We start from the raw sequence: 18,102 nt of genomic DNA, 5'->3' as shown, positions 1-18,102 counted from the left end.
GGACGATGTTGGCTGTGGGTTTGTCATATTTGGCCTTTATTATGTTGAGTTAAGTTCCCTCTAGGCCCATTTTCTGGAGGGTTTTTATCATAAATGGGTGTTGAATTTTGTGTAAAGGTTTTTCTGCATCTATTGAGATGATCATATAGTTCTTATTCTTCAATTTGTTAATATGCTATATCACATTCATTGATTTGCATGTATTGAAGAATCCTTGTATTCCTGGGATAAACCCCACTTGATCATGGTGTGTGATCCTTTTAATGTGCTGTTGGATTCTGTTTGCTAGTATTTTGTTGAGGATTTTTGCATCTGTGTTCATCAGTGATATTGGCCTGTAGTTTTCTTTTCTTGTGACATCTTTGTTTGGTTTTGGTATCAGGGGGATGGTGGCCTCATAGAATGGGTTTGGGAGTGATCCTCCCTCTGCTATATTTTGGAAGAGTTTGAGAAATTTCATAAAATTCGCCTGTGAAACCATCTGGTCCTGGGCTTTTGTTTGTTGGAAGGTTTTTAATCACAGTCTCAATTTCAGTGCTTGTGATTGATCTGTTTATACTTTCTATTTCTTCTCGGTTCGGTCTTGGAAGGTTGTGCTTTTCTAAGAATTTGTCCATTTCTTCCAGGTTGTCCATTTTATTGGCATAGAGTTGCTTGTAGTAATCTCTCATGATCCTTTGTATTTCTACAGTGTCAGTTATTACTTCTCCTTTTTCATTTCTTATTCTATTGATGAGAGGCTTCTCCCTTTTTGTCTTGATGTGTCTGGCTAATGGTTTATCAATTTTGTTTATCTTCTCAAAGAACCAGCTTTTAGTTTTATTGATCTTTGCTATTGTTTCCTTCATTTCTTCTAAATTTATTTCTGATCTGATCTTTATGATTTCTTTCCTTCTGTTAACTTTGGGGTTTTTTTTTGTTTTTCTTTCTCTAATTGCTTTAGGTATGAGGTTAGGTTGTTTATTTGAGATGTTTCTTGTTTCTTGAGGTTGGCTTGTATAGCTATAAACTTCCCTCTTAGAACTGCTTTTGCTGCATCCCATAGGTTTTGGGTGATCGTATTTTCATTGTCATTTGTTTCTAGGTATTTTTTGATTTCCTCTTTGATTTCTTCAGTGTTCTCTTGGTTGTTAAGTAGTGTGTTGTTTAGCCTCCATGTGTTTGTATTTTTTACAGATTTTTTCCTGTAATTGATATCTAGTCTCATAGTGCTGTGGTCGGAAAAGATACTTCATACAATTTCAGTTTTCTTAAATTTACCAAGGATTGATTTGTGACCCAGGATATCATCTATCATGGAGAAGGTTCCATGAGCACTTGAGAAGAAAGTGTATTCTGTTCTTTCTGGATGGAATGCCCTATAAATATCAATGAAATCCATCTTGTTTCATGTATCATTTAAAGCTTGTGTTTCCTTATTTATTTTCATTTTGCATGATCTGTCCATTGATGAAAGTGGAGTGTTAAAGTACCGTACTATGATTGTGTTACTGTCGATTTCCCCTTTTATGGCTGTTAGCATTTGCCTTATGAATTGAGGTGTTCCTCTGTTGGGTGCATAAATATTTACAATTGTTGTATCTTGGATTGATCCCTTGATCATTATGTAGCGTCCTTCTTTGTCTCCTGTAATAGTCTTTGTTTTAAAGTCTTTTTTGTCTTATATGAGAATTGCTACTCCAGCTTTCTTTTGATTTCCCTTTGCATGGAATATCTTTTTCCATCCCCTCACTTTCAGTCTGTATGTGTCCGTAGGTCTGAAGTGGGTCTCTTGTAGACAGCATATATACGGGTCTTGTTTTTGTATCCATTCAGCTGGTCTATGTCTTTTGGTTGGAGCATTTAATCCATTTACATTTAAGGTAATTTTCGATATGTATATTCCTATTACCATTTTCTTAATTGTTTTTGGTTTGTTATTGTAGGTCTTTTCCTTCTCTTGTGTTTTCTGCCTAGAGAAGTTCCTTTAGCATTGGTTGTGAAGCTGGTTTGGTGGTGCTGAATTCTCTTAGTTTTTGCCTGTCTGTAAAGGTTTTAATTTCTCCGTCAAATCTGAATGAGATCCTTGCTGAGTAGAGTAATCTTGGTTGTAGGTTTTTCCCTTTCATCACTTTAAATATGGCCTGCCACTGCCTTCTGGCTTGCAGAGATTCTGCTGAAAGATCAGCTGTTAACCTTATGGGGATTCCCTTGTATGTTTTTTCTTGTTTTTCCCTTGCTGCTTTTAATATTTTTTGTTTGTACTTAATTTTTGATAGTTTGATTAATATGTGTCTTGGCATGTTTCTCCTTGGATTTATCCTGTATGGGACTCTCTGCGCTTCCTGGACTTGATCAACTATTTCCTTTCCCATATTAGGGACGTTTTCAACTATAATCTCTTCAAATATTTTCTCAGTCCCTTTCTTTTTCTCTTCTTCTTCTTGGACCCCTATAATTTGAACGTTGGTGTGTTCAGTGTCATCTCAGAGTTCTCTGAGCCTGTCCTCAATTCTTTTCATTCTTTTTTCTTTATTCTGCTCTGCAGTAGTTATTTCCACTATTTTATCTTCCAGGTCACTTATCTGTTCTTCTGCCTCAGTTTTTCTGCTATTGATTCCTTGTAGAGATTTTTCATTTCATTTATTGTGGTGTTGATCATTGTTTGCGCTTTAATTTTTATAGGTCCTTTTTAAATGTTTCTTGAATTTTCTCCATTCTATTTCCAAGATTTTGGATCATCTTTACTATCATTTTCTGAATTCTTTTTCAGGTAGACTGCCTATTTCCTCTTCATTTGTTAGGTCTGGTGGGTTTTTATCTTGCTCCTTCATCTGCTGTGTGTTTTTCTGTCTTCTCATTTTGCTTATCTTACTGTGTTTTGGGTCTCCTTTTTGCAGGCTGCAGGTTCGTAGTTCCCATTGTTTTTGGTGTCTGCTGCCAGTGGCTAAGGTTGGTTCAGTGGGTTGTGTAGGCTTCCTGGTGGAGGGGACTAGTGCCTGTGTTCTGGTGGTTGAGGCTGGATCTTGTCTTTCTGGAGGGCAGGACCACGTCTGGTGGTGTGTTTTGGGGTGTCTGTGACTTTATTATGATTTTAGGCAGCCTTTCTGCTAGTGGGTCGGGTTGTGTTCCTGTCTTGCTAGTTGTCCAGCACTGTAGCTTGCTGGTCGTTGAGTGGAGCTGGGTGTTGGTGTTGAGATGGAGATCTCTGGGAGATTTTCACTCTTTGATATTATGTGGAGCTGGGAGGTCTCTGGTGGACCAGTGTCCTGAACTTAGCTCTCCCACTTCAGAGGCACAGGCCTGATGCCCGACCAGAGCACCAGGACCCTGTCATCCACAAGGCTCCAAATAAAAGGAAGAAAAGAAAGAAAGAAAGAATGAAAAATAAATAAAATGAAGTCATTAAAATAAAAAATAATAAAAATTTTACAAGGTAATTTAAAAAGAAAGAAAGAACAACCAAACCAAAAAGCAAATCCACCAATGATAGCAAGTACTAAAAACTATACTAAAAAAAATTAAGAGAAAACGGACAGACAGAACCCCAGGACAAATGGTAAAAGCAAAGCTATACAGACAAAATCACACACAGAAGCATAGACATACACACGCACAAAAAGAGAAAAAGGAAAAATATTTATATATCGTTGTTCCCAAAATCCACCTCCTCAATTTGGGATGATTCGTTGTCTATTCCGGTATTCCACAGATGCAGGGTACATCAAGTTGATTGTTGAGATTTAATCTGCTGCTCCTGAGGCTGCTGGGAGAGATTTCCCTTTCTCCTCTTTGTTCGCACAGCTCCAGGGACTCAGCTTTGGATTTGGACCCGCCTCTGCGTGTAGGTCACCTGAGGGCGTCTGTTCCCCAGCTCAGACAGGGCAGGGTTAACGTATCAGCTGATTAGGGGGCTCTGGCTCACTCAGGCTGGGTGGAGTGAGGGTACGGAATGCCGGGCGAGCCTGCGGCGGCAGAGGCCAGAGTGACGTTGCAACAGCGTGAGGCGCGGCATTTGTTCTCCCGGGGGAGTTGTCCCTGGATCCCGGGACCCTGGCAGTGGCGGGCTGCACAGGCTCCCCGGAAGGGAGGTGTGGATAGTGACCTGTGCTTGCACACAGGCTTCTTCGTGCCCGCAGTAGCAGCCTTAGCATTTCATGCCTGTCTCTGGGGTCTGCTCTGATAGCCACGGCTCGCACCCGTCTCTGGAGCTTGTTCAGGTGGTGCTCTGAATCCCCTCTTCTCATGCACCCCAAAACAATGGTCTCTTGCCTCTTCGGCAGCTTCAGACTTTTTCCCGGACTTCCTCCTAGCTAGCTGTGGCTCACTAGCCCCCTTCAGGCTGTGATCACGCAGCCAACCCCAGTCCTCTCCCTGGGATCCAACCTCTGAAGCCGGGGCCTCAGCTCCCAGCCCCCACCCGCCCCAGCAGGTGAGCAGACAAGCCTCTGGGGCTGGTGAGTGCTGGTTGGCACCGATCCTTTGTGCGGGAATCTCTACGCTTTGCCCTCCGCACCGCTGTTGCTGTGGTCTCCTCTGTGGCTCCGAAGCTTTACCCTCCACCACCCCCGTCTCCGTCTCCGCCAGTGAAGGGCCTTCCTAGTGTGTGGAAACCTTTCCTCCTTCACAGCTCCCTCCCACTGGTGCAGGTCCCATCCCTATTCTTTTGTCTCTGTTTTTTCTTTTTTCTTTTGCCCTACCCAGGTATGTAGGGAGTTTCTTGCCTTTTGGGAGGTCTGAGTTCTTCTGCCAGCATGCAGTAGGTGTTCTGGAGGAGTTGTTCCACATGTAGATGTATTTCTGATGTATTTGTGGGGAGGAAGGTGATCTCCATGTATTTGTGGGGAGGAAGGTGATCTCCATGTCTTACTCTTCTGCCATCTTGAAACTCTCCCAAATTTCTTTCTTAAGTGTCTGTTTTTACTGGATTTTTAGCCAGTACTCAGTTTAGTGAGCCAGCATTTCATCAAATTGCTTTAGTTAATAGACTCCAGGTACAAATAAATGAACTTTAAAAAAGATAGCATTTGCAAACTGCCTGTTTCCACTTATTTATATGAGGTACCTAGAGTAATCAAATTCATAGAAAGAAAAAGTAGCATGGTGGGGACTTCCCTGGTAGTCCAATGGTTAAGACTCTGCCCTTCCACTGCAGTGGGCATGGATTCGATCCCTGGTCGGGGAACTAAAATTCTACATGACATGCCCAAAATAACACGCTCCCCCAACTCTGGCAAAAAAAAAAAAAACCCAAAACAAAAAGCAAGCAAACAAACCAGAAAGGAGCATGGTGGTTGTTGCCTTGGGGTGGAGTGGGGTATTTTTGTTTAATGGGTACAGAGTTTCAGTTGCAGGATGAGAAGAATTCTATAGATTGGTTGCATAAGTAAACTGTACTGTTAAAAGTGGTCAAGAGGGTACATTTTATGTTATATGTATCTTACCATAATTTAAAAAAATTAAAAAGAGGGGAAAAAAGATAGCACCTGCAATAATGTTAAAAAACATCAAATTCCTAGGAGTGAATCTGTCAAAGGATTTACAAGCCCTCTGTGCTAAAATCTACAAAACATTATTAAGAGAAATTAAGACCTAAATAGAGGAATATGCTATGTGCGTGGGAGGCTCAATATTTTAAAATTTCAAGTCTCCTCAAATTAACCTACATTTTCAATGCAATCTGTAAGAAAATCCCAGCGCTTGATTTTTGTTGTTGCTGTTGTTTTTTCTGGTTTTGTGGAACTCAACCTGACTTTAAAATTCATATGGAAATATGAAAGGCTAAGAATAGCAAAGTCAGTCATGAAGAACCGAATTGGAGTACTTCCGCTGGCAGATACCAAGACTTATTATAAAACTATATCAATTAAGGCAGAGCTTAGCCTATTGTGGTTCTTGGACTGGCAGCATCAGCATCACCTGGGAGCTTGTTAGAAATGGAATTTCTCCGGCTCCACTTCACACCCTGTTCAATCAGAATCTCTGGGGTTGGGGCCAAGGAGTCTGTGTTTTAACAATCTCTCTAGATTATTCTTATGCACTTGAAAGTTTGAGAAACACTGAATTAAGACATTTTGACACGAGGAAATACAGACTAACTAGTGTAACAGATAGAGAGTCCAAAAACAGAGCCATACATACACAGTTCATCTGACTTATGTCAAATCTGGCGTTGCAGTGCAGTGGGGAAAGGGTAGGCTTTTCAATACATGCTAGTAGATGATTTATATCCATATGGAAAAAAGCTACCTTAACCCCTATATCATACTAGATATACAAAAAATCAATTCCAAATTGAATATGCCGAAGTAGAAAGCAAAACTGTAAAGTTTTTAGAGGAAAAATACAGGAGAACATCTTTGAGACCTTAGGACGATCAAAAAGGACAATAAAGCTCTAACCATAAAACAAAAACGATAAACTGGATGACTAGTAATATTAAACACTTTCAAAAGATACTGTTAATATTTGTAAAGCAGTTAGACCAGTGCCTTGCCAGAACAAGTATGTGTTGTATTTTTGTCAAATAAGAAGAAGAATATGTTAACCTCTTCCAGCAAAAAGACAGGGGGGCTTGTGTTCAGAAAATATAAAGAATATTTAACAAATTATCAAGAAAAAATGTTTTAAATTTATTTATTTAATTTATTTATTTTTGGCAGCATTGGGTCTTCGTTGCTGCGTGTGGGCTTTTTCTAGTTGCGGTGAGCAGGGGCTACTCTTCGTTGCCGTGCACGGGCTTCTCATTGCGGTAGCTTCTCTTGATATGGAGCATGGGCTCTAGGTACGCGGGCTTCAGTAGTTGTGGTACCAGGCCTTCAGTAGTTGTGGCTCGCGGGCTCTAGAGCGCAGGCTCAGTAGTTGTGGCACAAGGCTTAGTTGCTCCATGGCATGTGGGATCTTCCCAGACCAGGGCTCAAACTCATGTCCCCTGCATTGGCAGGTGGATTCTTAACCACTGTGCCACCAGGGAAGCCCAAGAAAAATTTTGACAACCCAATAGAAAACAGCAGGCAAAGGACTTCAATAGGAACTTAAAAGAGAGGCATTAAAATGGTCATTAACATATTAAAAGGTGCACAACTTATTAACCAGTAGAGAAATGCAAATTTGTTAGAGAAGTGAAAATTAACCATAACGGAATACTACTAAATACCCACCAGAATAGTTAAAATGTAAAAAATAGACAATATTGAGTGTCGCAGGGTTGTGAAGTAACAAGGACTCTAATGTTTCTAATAAGAGTGTAAAGTGGAAAACCTTTTAGAAGATTGGGTGTATTCCTGAAAGCTAAATACTCTGACCTAGGAATTTCACTCGTAAGTATATGTCCAACAGAAATACTTGTACATGTTCACCTAAACTGATGGCACATTCTGATAGCACATCTAGAATGTTCATAGCAGATTTGTAATAGCCCCAGATTGGAAACTACCTAAATGCCCATTAGCAGGATAATGGTTAAATAAATTGTATATTGCAGTGAAATATTATTCAGCAATGAAATGAACATTCTTCAACTATATAGAGCATTAAAGCATATATATCCTGTTTAATTTTCTTTTTCTTTACCTAATGTCTCATATTCTGACTGATTTTTACCTTGTGGGCAGCAGTGTTTTGTAAGATACATTAGACACAGCCTATCTGCAGTTACCTCCTTTTAGAAAGACTTTCCCAAGTCTGTATATCTCCCAGCCAAACAAATATAAGATAAATGCATTCTTCAGTGATATCATTATCCAGTCAGTTCCTTCTTTAAAGCTTTTCAAATGTCTGTTTTTCAGATTGCGTTTTACTTTCAGCGTTTAGTGAGAATGTTTTGCTTGAGCTTCACATAAAAGTCTCAAACTCTTGTTCTCATGCCAGCATAGAAAACAGTCTGAGTTGGTAGTTTTCCGAGGAAAATATCTCCCCGCTTTGGTATGCAAACCTTTTAAAGCTAGGCTTTAACTGACAAGCCCACGGCCTGTGCTAGCCCATGTGCCATGATGTTATTGGTGTAAAGTGACCGTGTGGCTGGGGACTGTGGGGGAGGACAGAGTTTTCCTCCACGCTCTTAGGGTTCCAGACTGGGTCTGAAAATTAAGCTGACAAAGACAGATTAACAGGAAAAAAGGGCACACATTTACTTAATAGAGATTTTGTGTGACACAGGAGCCTTCATAAGGAAATGAAGACCTGATGAAACAGCTCAACCTGAGTATTTTTGTGCGAGGTTTGATGAAGTGCAGGCAGTCGTGGAGGATTATGATAGTTCAAAGGTAAGGGTAGTAAACTGGGAGAAATTTAGTAAGGCCTGCTTGTTGGGATTCTTCTCAGGGTCCCTTTTTCTTCAGAGATAAGGATGCACCTTTCCTCTGGGTATAGGGAAGGCACCTCTCATAGAGTTTTATGACCTGTTTCAGGAGAAAAGGGCAGTGGGAAGGTCGGAGTGATCTTCCTGCTGCAGCTGTTTTCTCAGATTCTTTCAGCTTAAAATGCTCAGTATGCCCAGGTGCCATATTTTGGGGGTAGCTGATGGTTAGGGCTATCACCTGTGCCCACTCTGGATGCTGCATTCCTGCTGAGGGTGAGAGAGAGCATTACAGGAGGAGAAATCCCAGAGGGGACCACATGTGCTTTTTTTTTGCGGCTTTTTTTTTTTTGCGGTACGCGGGCCTCTCACTGTTTTGGCCTCTTCCATTGCGGAGCGCAGGCTCCGGACGCGCAGGCTCAGCGGCCATGGCTCACGGGCCCAGCCACTCCACGGAATGTGGGATCTTCCTGGACCGGGGCATGAACCCGTGTCCCCTGCATCGGCAGGCGGACTCTCAACCACTGCACCACCAGGGAAGCCCCACATGTGCTTTTTAGCAGGTACTCTCAGAGGCTAGTTAAGTGTTAACCTGTTCATGCTTATTTAATCCTCACAAGTTTGTGAGAGATGGGAGTTACTACTCCTATTTTAGAGAGGAGGAAAATGAGATCCTAAGAGGTCAGGTGGCTTCCCAAGGTCACCCAGCTAATCACCTGACTTGGTGGAGCTGGGATTCTGATCAAGCTCTGGCTGACTTGGAGATTATCCCCACTGTTCTACAGAGCCATTTCCTCAGTGCTCTTCCATCCTGTCATGAGGTTACCGAGACAGTCCCTTTAATAAAATGAAGAGAAAACAGGCGACCCACTGTAGGTAGTAGAATCAGTGTGCAGATTTACTTATTTCATGTCTTCTGTTTCATCATGTATATATTTATAGTGCCATATAACTGTATTCCAAGGAGATAAAAATATTTTAATTTGCAAACTTAGTTATAGAAGAATTAGGTTACTTAATAGTCATTGCATTAGAATGTAAGTTCTCTGAGGGCAGGGACCTTGTCTGTCTTGCTCGCTACTTTGTCCCTGGGGCCTTGTGCACACTGCCTTGTACAGGGTAGGCGCTCTAGTGAATTAATGAATGAACGCATTTCAGTAAGAATTTATTCTTCTGATTCCCCTTCTCCCTTATTTGCATATTCTTTGTTTACTCCTCTTCTTCCACTTCCCTTTAATGGAGCAGTTTCCTAAAGTTCTTTACTGAGTCCTCTTCTTACATTACTCTACCAGTATTTCCTGGGTATTGTCATCCACTTCCTTGGAGAAAGTGTTAAGAAAACAATGTAAATGTGTTCTGCGGCTGTAAAAAAGTGAAATCTTGCCATTTGCGACAACATGGATGGATCTAGAGGTTATTATGCTAAGTGAAATAAGTCAGAAAAAGATTGCATGATCTTACTTATATGGTGAATCTAAAAAACAAAACAAGCAAATAAACAAAACAAGATGAAAACAGACTCAGATTCAGAGAAGAAACAGGTGGTTGCCAGAAAGTGAGGTGGGGTGGGCGCAATAGGTAAAGGGGATTAAGAGTTACAAACATCCAGTTATAGAATAAAATAAATCATGGGGATATATTGATAATATACAACATTAGGAATATGGTCACTAATATTGTAATAACTTTGTATGGGAAAAGATGGTTACTGGACTTATTGTGGTGATCACTTTATAATGTATGCAAATATCAAATCATTATGTAGTACTCTTTTTTTAAATAATTTTTTAATTTTTGGCTGCATTGGGTCTTCACTGCTGTGCATGGGCTTTCTCTAGATGTGGGGAGCAGGGGCTACTCTTCCTTGCAGTGTATGAGCTTCTCATTGCAGTGGCTTCTCTTGTTACGGAGCACGGGCTCTAGGCACATGGGCTCAGTAGTTGTGGCTTGCAGGCTCTAGAGCGCAGGCTCAGTAGTTGTGGCGCACGGGCTTAGTTGCTCCATGGCATGTGGGGTCTTCCCAGACCAGGGCTCGAACCCGTGTCCCCTGCATTGGCAGGCAGATTCTTAACCACTGTGCCACCAGGGAAGCCCTGTAGTACTCTTGAAACTGACATAATATTGTATGTCAACTATATTTCAGTTACAAAATGAAAATGGTTGAAGCTCATGCATCCCAGTGCAATTTCCAAAATAAAAAAATGTTGTTTTGGGGATCGAGACCAAGTATTAGAATCAGCTTTTGCTCCTAATGAAGGTGTGACATTGAGCAAGTGATCTAACCTGTTGGTGCTTCAGTCTCCTTTTTATTGTAAGAAAGTTGGCAAAGATTTGAAGTCGAAAATTCACATACCTCTAGGGGCCAGGCAGGTAATAGAAATGATGGAAGTGAGCTGGGCATGGTACAGTAAGGCGTTGCAGGTCAGGGATGGTGATATAGTTTATATATACTCCATTGAAGGACTTCTTGCTAACTTTTAATGAGAATTTGGAGTTACAAGGGAATTTGACCAAAAACAAATACTTGTATTAGCTTAGGCTACTAGTTCTTAAATTTGGCTATGCCTTAGAATTACCTGGGGAGTGTTTTAAAAAACACCGATGCCCAGATCCTGCTCTCAGAGATCTGATTTACTTTTAAAATACCAAAAGCTTCTCCTTCTAGTGCGCACCTAGGTTTTGAATGATTAATTGGACGCTAATTAACTAGGCTGTTTTTTATACCTGACTTTTAGAAATAAGGAGATAATCAAGGATGTAGTCAGCTTTCAGACAAATAAACCTTTTGCCTTTCTTCGAAGCAATCTTCACTGAAAGTTATTGTTGTGAATGATCACTCAGGGACAACACTGGTTTCCATGTCATCAGCAAAGAGCTTAAGTTGTGTTCATTATACCAATCAGTCCCTATTGTCTCATAATACATTTTGCTCCTGTTTTCACGCACCCAAAACTTTCACTTTTCCCCACTACGTTTGTGGTCACATTCAGTGGTTTCTGCTGCACTCTGTGAACTGATGGTTGGTCACAGCTTTCTCTGGGGCTACGATTCAGTATGTGCATATTCAGAGTTTTCTTATGAGCCAGTCTTTCTTAAGATGCCCTCTCTAGGATAGCATTTTAACTAACATTAGAGACTCCCTACCCTAACCAAGACTAGAAACCATTCTCAAAAATTTTAGAGTGGTTTTCTTAAAGTTTGATTTGCATTTGCATCAGTGGATTAGGATATTTAAGTGAAAGGTACCAGATTTCTAATTATTTGTTTTTGTTTGTGAGTTTGGATGATTTTTAAAAATTTATTTCAAATTTGAGAAAGATGGCATTTATTTTATGTAGTTTATTTTCTCACATTTTTAAATAACTCGTGAGATAAAAAGATTTATTAATTTATGGTATGATACATTCTGCTTACCTTTTTGATTATATGGAAATACTCTGATTCATTCCTTAAGGAATTTATTCAGTAGAACAGGTCAACTAGGTTAAGTAATGACTCTGCTCAGATGAACACATTCTTCATAAAAAATATTCTTCATAAAAAATATAAAGCACATGTTGTCTTTTATTATTTTTCACTGAGGTGATTTTCAAATCTGCACTCAGCAGTACCTGATATATTCATTTTGTTATATTCAGAGTGGAATTATCCAGCTTATCCATTCCTTCTGTGGTCTTTTTTTCCCTTTCTTTCTTCCCCTCAGTGTTTGCTTTCACAACCCAAGTTCTGGGCCATTCAGACATCAGCTTTGATCCTCCGGACAAAACTTGAGAGAGGAAGCACACGCCGAGTGGAACGGGCAATGAGGCAGACACAGGTAAGAATTAATGTGGCAATTTTTGTTATTCTTCCAGCTCTTTATTATTATCAATAACCGTACATGTTTGTTGTGAGTATAAAATCATTTTCCTCTAACACGTTTTATTATTGAAGAGTGTTGTTTTAGAGTTTGCTTGGCTCCAAAGCCCAACTCTGTCACTTAGCTCTGTGACTGTAGTATTTAACCTTTCTAAAGGAAAGCTGTTCCGCTACTCAACATTTCTGACGCCAAGTGTGTGGGTCTTTCACACCAAGCACTTCATCATTTCCCTGTGGACATCAACTGGGTGTCCTACAATTTAATTCAATTCTGACCCTCCCTGGAATTAGTGCAGACCCCATATGTTAAGGGCTAAGTTCCAAAAGACTGCCTCCCACTTCAGATTCCAATCTCAAGTCTTCTACTTCTGACTGACTGGCTATAAATCAGGGGTCCTCATGACCTCCTCCTCACCTCAGGTTTGATAATTTGCTAGAACTGGCTCACAGAACTAGGGGAAACACTTAATTACGATTACTGATTTATTATAAAGGATGTTATAAAGGATTCAAATGAACGGCCAGATGAAGAGGTATATAGGGCAAGGATCCTGAGCAAAGGAGCTTCTTTGTCTTTGTGGAGTTTGGGGTGCACTCCCCCTCCCAGAACGTCGGTGCGTTTTCCAACGTGGGTGCTCTCTGAACCCATTTGTTCTGGGAGGTTTTATGGAGTATCTATTATGTGGGCATGATTGATTAAATCAGTGGCCATTGGTGATTACCTCAATCCCCAGCCCTTTTTCCCTCCCCAGACCTTGGGGTGGGGCTGGAAGTTTCAACCCCTAGTCACATGGTTGGTTCCTCTGACAACCGGCCCCCATCCTCCCAAAGTCACCTCATTGCCATAAGCTCAGGTGTGGTGAAAGGGACTTACTATGGATAAAAAAGACACTCTTCTAACCCTACAACTCAGGAAGTTACAAGAGTTTTAGAAGCTCTGTGCTGGGAACCAGAGCTTATATATTTCTTATTATATCACAGCATCACATCCCTAAGTTTCATTATCTATATAATAGGGTAGTAATAATTGTACTTATAGCATAGGTTTGTGGTGAGTGGTAAAGAGATAATACAAGAGTTAGTGAAAAAGGTATGCAGTTTCACAGACATAGATTGTATGAGGAAACAAAATTCATCCTAATGCAAAAATATTCACTGATGAACTGGAATGAATAGTCTCTATTCCAAAGTGTTTTTTTTTAAACTACTGAAGAATATTTTATTAATTTCTTTGTTTAAGAATATTTCTGATAGACACTTCACTAAGCTTAGAGCACTCTATTGATGCTGCTGGAAATATAGTACAAAGTTATTCCTTAGGTTCTGTATCTTTCCTATCTTTTCAGTTTGAAACCTGCATGATTCTCTGAATTGTGCACATGATGCTTTTAGATATCAAATAAACAGGATGTGCTTTGCTTGGGGAAAATGGATTTGAAGAAAGAGCCAAATCACCATGCTTTGGCCCTTTGCCCCATCTTGGCCTTACTAGATCTGGGGTCTCTTCATCTTGCCATGCAAATGCTATGTGATGAAGAGAGTGGTATACCTTTCTACCTATACAGCAGCATGAGGGAGTTGTTATTCCTGCCTCTGTGGGAAAAATCAGAGAAAGTCTTTTCACTCCCCAACCCAGAAAATTTGGAAATTAGTCAGATCATGGAACAAGAAGAATTAGACAAAATTTGTCTAATTTTCTGTCACTTGTTGAGCCATTTACTTCATAATCTGAACTTTTGCCAATTCCTCTGATTCAGAGTTTGATATTACTAATTCTTGAAGTTATTGCATCCCTGAAGAATAAGATGAAAATGATTTTAAAAATACATGTATACATAAAACAATGTTTTAAAAAAATTCTCTTTTAGTTTCTGTGGAAATCTGTTCCCTTGCTCAGCTGTACAAAGTGGTAAAATGATAAAGTGTTAAAGCAGAAAGAAAAATAAGCTAGAAGGAACTCTCAGGGAAAAGCTTAATCTTGTCACATGATAAGTTGAAGAAATGCAGGTATGATGAGGTCAGGTGACTTGCCCCAGTTTGTCTGGCGAGTTAATGACAGGGTCTGGACTTTAACTTACACAGTAGCAGGCAGTTACATTGAAGAATGCAGACCGGCTTTTTGGTGGGTCTAATGGCAGACTCTGGGAGGGCTCACTCCAAGGAGTACTTCCCAGTACTTCTGCTGTCAGTGTCCTTGTCCCCGCAAGTAAACCACAGCCACCCACCACCTCTGCAGGAGACCCTTCAACACTAGCAGCCATGTGGCTGACAGGGTCATGGTGCTCCAGCCGAGTGTCAGGCCTGTGCCTCTGAGGTAGGAGAGCTGAGTTCAGAACATTGGTCCACCAGAGACCTCCCGGCTCCATGTAATGTCAAACGGTGAAAGCTCTCCCAGATATCTCCATCTCAACACTAAGACCCAACTCAACTCAACGACCAGCAACCTAGAGTGCTGGACACCCTACACCAAAGAACTAGCAAGACAGGAACACAGCCCCACCCATTAGCAGAAAGGCTGCCTAAAATCATAATAAAGTCACAGACACCCCAAAACAAACCACCTGACACAGTCCTGCCCACCAGAAAGACAAGATCCAGCCTCATCCACCAGAACACAGGCACAAGTCCCCTCCACCAGGAAGCCTACACAGCCCACTGAACCAACCTTAGCCACTGAGGGCAGACACCAAAAACAACGGGAACTACGAACATGCAGCCTGCGAAAAGGAGACCCCAAACACAGTAAGATAAGCAAAATGAGAAGACAGAGAAACACATAGCAGATGAAGGAGCAAGTTAAAAACCCACCAGACCAAACAAATGAAGAGGAAATAAGCAGTCTACCTGAAAAAGGATTCAGAACAATGATAGTAAAGATGATTCAAAATCTTGGAAATAGAATGAAGAAAATACAAGAAACATTTAACAAGGAGCAATAAGAACTAAAGCACAAACAAACAATGATGAACAACACAATAAATGAAATTTAAAATTCTCTAGAAGGAATCAATAGCAGAATGACAGAGGCAGAAGAATGGATATATGACCTGGAAGATAAATAGTGGAAATAACTACCATAGAGCAGAATAAAGAAAAAGGAATGAAAAGAATTGAGGACGGTCTCAGAGACCTCTGGGACAACATTAAACATACCAACATTCAAATTATCGGGGTCCCAGAAGAAGAGAAAAAGAAAGGGACTGAGGAAATATTTGAAGAGATTATAGTTGAAAGCTTCCCTAATATGGGAAAGAAAATAGTTGATCAAGTCCAGGAAGCACAGAGAGTCCCATACAGGATAAATCCAAGGAGAAACATGCCAAGACACATATTAATCAAACTATCAAAAATTAAATACAAACAAAAAATATTAAAAGAAGCAAGGGAAAACCAACAAATAACATACAAGGGAATCCCCATAAGGTTAACAGCAGATCTTTCAGCAGAAACTCTGCAAGCCAGAAGGCAATGGCCGGACATATTTAAAGTGATGAAAGGGAAAAACCTACAACCAAGATTACTCTACCCAGCAAGGATCTCATTGAGATTTGACAGAGAAATTAAAACATTTACAGACAAGCAAAAGCTAAGAGATTTTAGCACCACCAAACCAGCTTTACAGCAAATGCTAAAGGAACTTCTCTAGGCAGGAATCACAAGAGAAGGAAAAGACCTGCAATAACAAACCCAAAACAATTAAGAAAATGGTTAATAGGAACATACATATTGATAATTACCTTAAATGTAAATGGATTAAATGCTTCAACCAAAAAACATAGACTGGCAGAATGGATACAAAAACAAGACCTGGGGCTTCCCTGGTGGCGCAGTGGTTGAGGGTCCGCCTGCCGATGCAGGAGATACGGGTTTGTGCCCCAGTTTGGGAAGATCCCACATGCCGTGGAGTGGCTAGCCCATGAGCCATGGCTACTGAACCTGCATGTCTGGAGCCTGTGCTCCACAACAGGAAAGGCCACAACAGTGAGATGCCCGTGTACCGCAAAACAAACAAACAAACAAAACCAAAACCCAACAGAACCTGTATATATGCTGTCTACAAAAGACCCACGTCAGACCTACAGACACATACAGACTGAAAGTGAGGGGATGGAAAGAGATATTCCATGCAATGGAAATCAAAAGAAAGCTGGAGTTGCAATTCACATATCACACAAAGTAGACTTTAAAACAAAGACTACTACAAGACACGAAGAAGGACACTACATAATGATCAAGGGATCAATCCAAGAAGAAGATATAAGAATTGTAAATATTTATGCACCCAACAGAGGAACACCTCAATACGTAAGGCAAATGCTAACAGCCATAAAAGGGGAATCGACAGTAACACAATCATAGTAGGGGACTTTAACAGCCCACTTTCACCAATGGACAGTTCATCCAAAATGACAATAAATAAGGAAACACAAGCTTTATTTTTAAAATTTTTTATTTTTTTATAATTTTTATTTTTTTGGCCATGCTGTGTACATGTTGGATCTTAGTTCCCTAGTCAGAGATCAAACCTGCACCCCCTGCATTGAAAGCAGAGTTTTAACCACTGGACCACCAGGGAAGTCCCTGAAACACAAGCTTTAAATGATACATTAAACAAGATGGACTTAATTGATATTTATAGCACATTCCATCCAAAAACAAGAGAATACACTTTCTTCTCAAGTGGTCATCGAACATTCTCCAGGATAGATCATATCTTCGGTCACAAATCAAGCCCTGGTAAATTTAAGAAAATTGAAATTGTATCAGGTATCTTTTCTGACCACAATGCTGTGGGACTACATATCAATTACATGAAGAAGTCTGTAAAAAATACAAGAACATGGAGGGTACACAATACACTACTTAATAACCAAGAGAAAACTGAAGAAAACAAAGGGGAAATCAAAAAATAACTAGAAACAAATGACAATGAAAGCACAATGACACAAAAACCTATGGGATGCAGCAAAAGCAGTTGTAAGAGGGAAGTTTGTAGCAATGCAAGCCTACCTCCAGAAACATCTCAAATAAACAACTTAAGCTTACACTTAAAGCAATTAGAGAAGGAAGAACAAAAAAACCCCAAAGTTAGCAGAAGGAAAGAAATTATAAAGATCAGATCAGAAATAAATGAAAAAGAAATGAAGGAAACAATAGCAAAGATCAGTAAAACTAAAAGCTGGTTGGTTCTTTGAGAAGATAAAAAAAATTGATAAACCATTAGCCAGAATGATCAGGAAACAAAGGGAGAAGACACAAATGAACAGAATTAGAAATGAAAACAGAGACGTAACAACTGATACTGCAGAAATACAAAGGATCATGAGAGATTACTACAAGTAACTATGCCAGTAACATGGACAACCTGGAAGAAATGGACAAATTCTTAGAAAAGCACAACCTTCTGAGACAGAACCAGTAAGAAATAGAAAATACAAACGGACCAATCAAAAGCACTGAAATTGAGACTGTGATTAAAAATCTTCCAACAAACAAAAGCCCAGGACCAGATGGCTTCACAGGCGAATTCTATCAAACATTTAGAGAAGATCTAACACCTATCGTTCTCAAACACTTCCAAAATATAGCAGAGGGAGGAACACTCCCAAAGTCATTCTATGAGGCCACCATCACCCTGATACCAAAACCAGACAAAGATGTCACAAAGAAAGAAAACTGCAGGCCAGTATTGCTGATGAATATAGACGCAAAAATCCTCAACAGAATACTAGCAAACAGAATCCAACAGCACATTAAAAGGATCATACACCATGATCAACTGGGGTTTATCCCAGGAACGCAAGGATTCTTCAATATACGCAAATCAATCAATGTGATACATCATATTAACAAATTGAAGAATAAAAACCATATGATCATCTCAATAGATGTAGAAAAAGCTTTCGACAAAATTCAACACCCATTTTTGATTAAAAAAACCCTCCAGAAAGTAGACCTAGAGGGAAGTT

General features: G+C 40.1%; 1 protein-coding gene across 1 annotated transcript in view; it reads left to right on the top strand.

Moving 5' to 3' along the window:
• Positions 1-18,102, top strand: part of TTC27 (tetratricopeptide repeat domain 27) — a 186,991-nt gene that overhangs the window by 69,980 nt on the left and 98,909 nt on the right. The window contains exon 10 of the mRNA XM_065891074.1: positions 11,979-12,092. Coding sequence (XP_065747146.1) covers positions 11,979-12,092 — 114 coding nt within the window. The remainder of the gene's footprint in view (positions 1-11,978; positions 12,093-18,102) is intronic.

The sequence above is a fragment of the Phocoena phocoena genome, chromosome 14, assembly GCF_963924675.1.
Source record: "Phocoena phocoena chromosome 14, mPhoPho1.1, whole genome shotgun sequence".
Taxonomy (NCBI): Eukaryota; Metazoa; Chordata; class Mammalia; order Artiodactyla; family Phocoenidae; genus Phocoena; species Phocoena phocoena.
The sequence above is the reverse complement of the archived record's forward strand: the minus strand, read 5'-3'. Positions and strand labels throughout refer to the sequence as shown.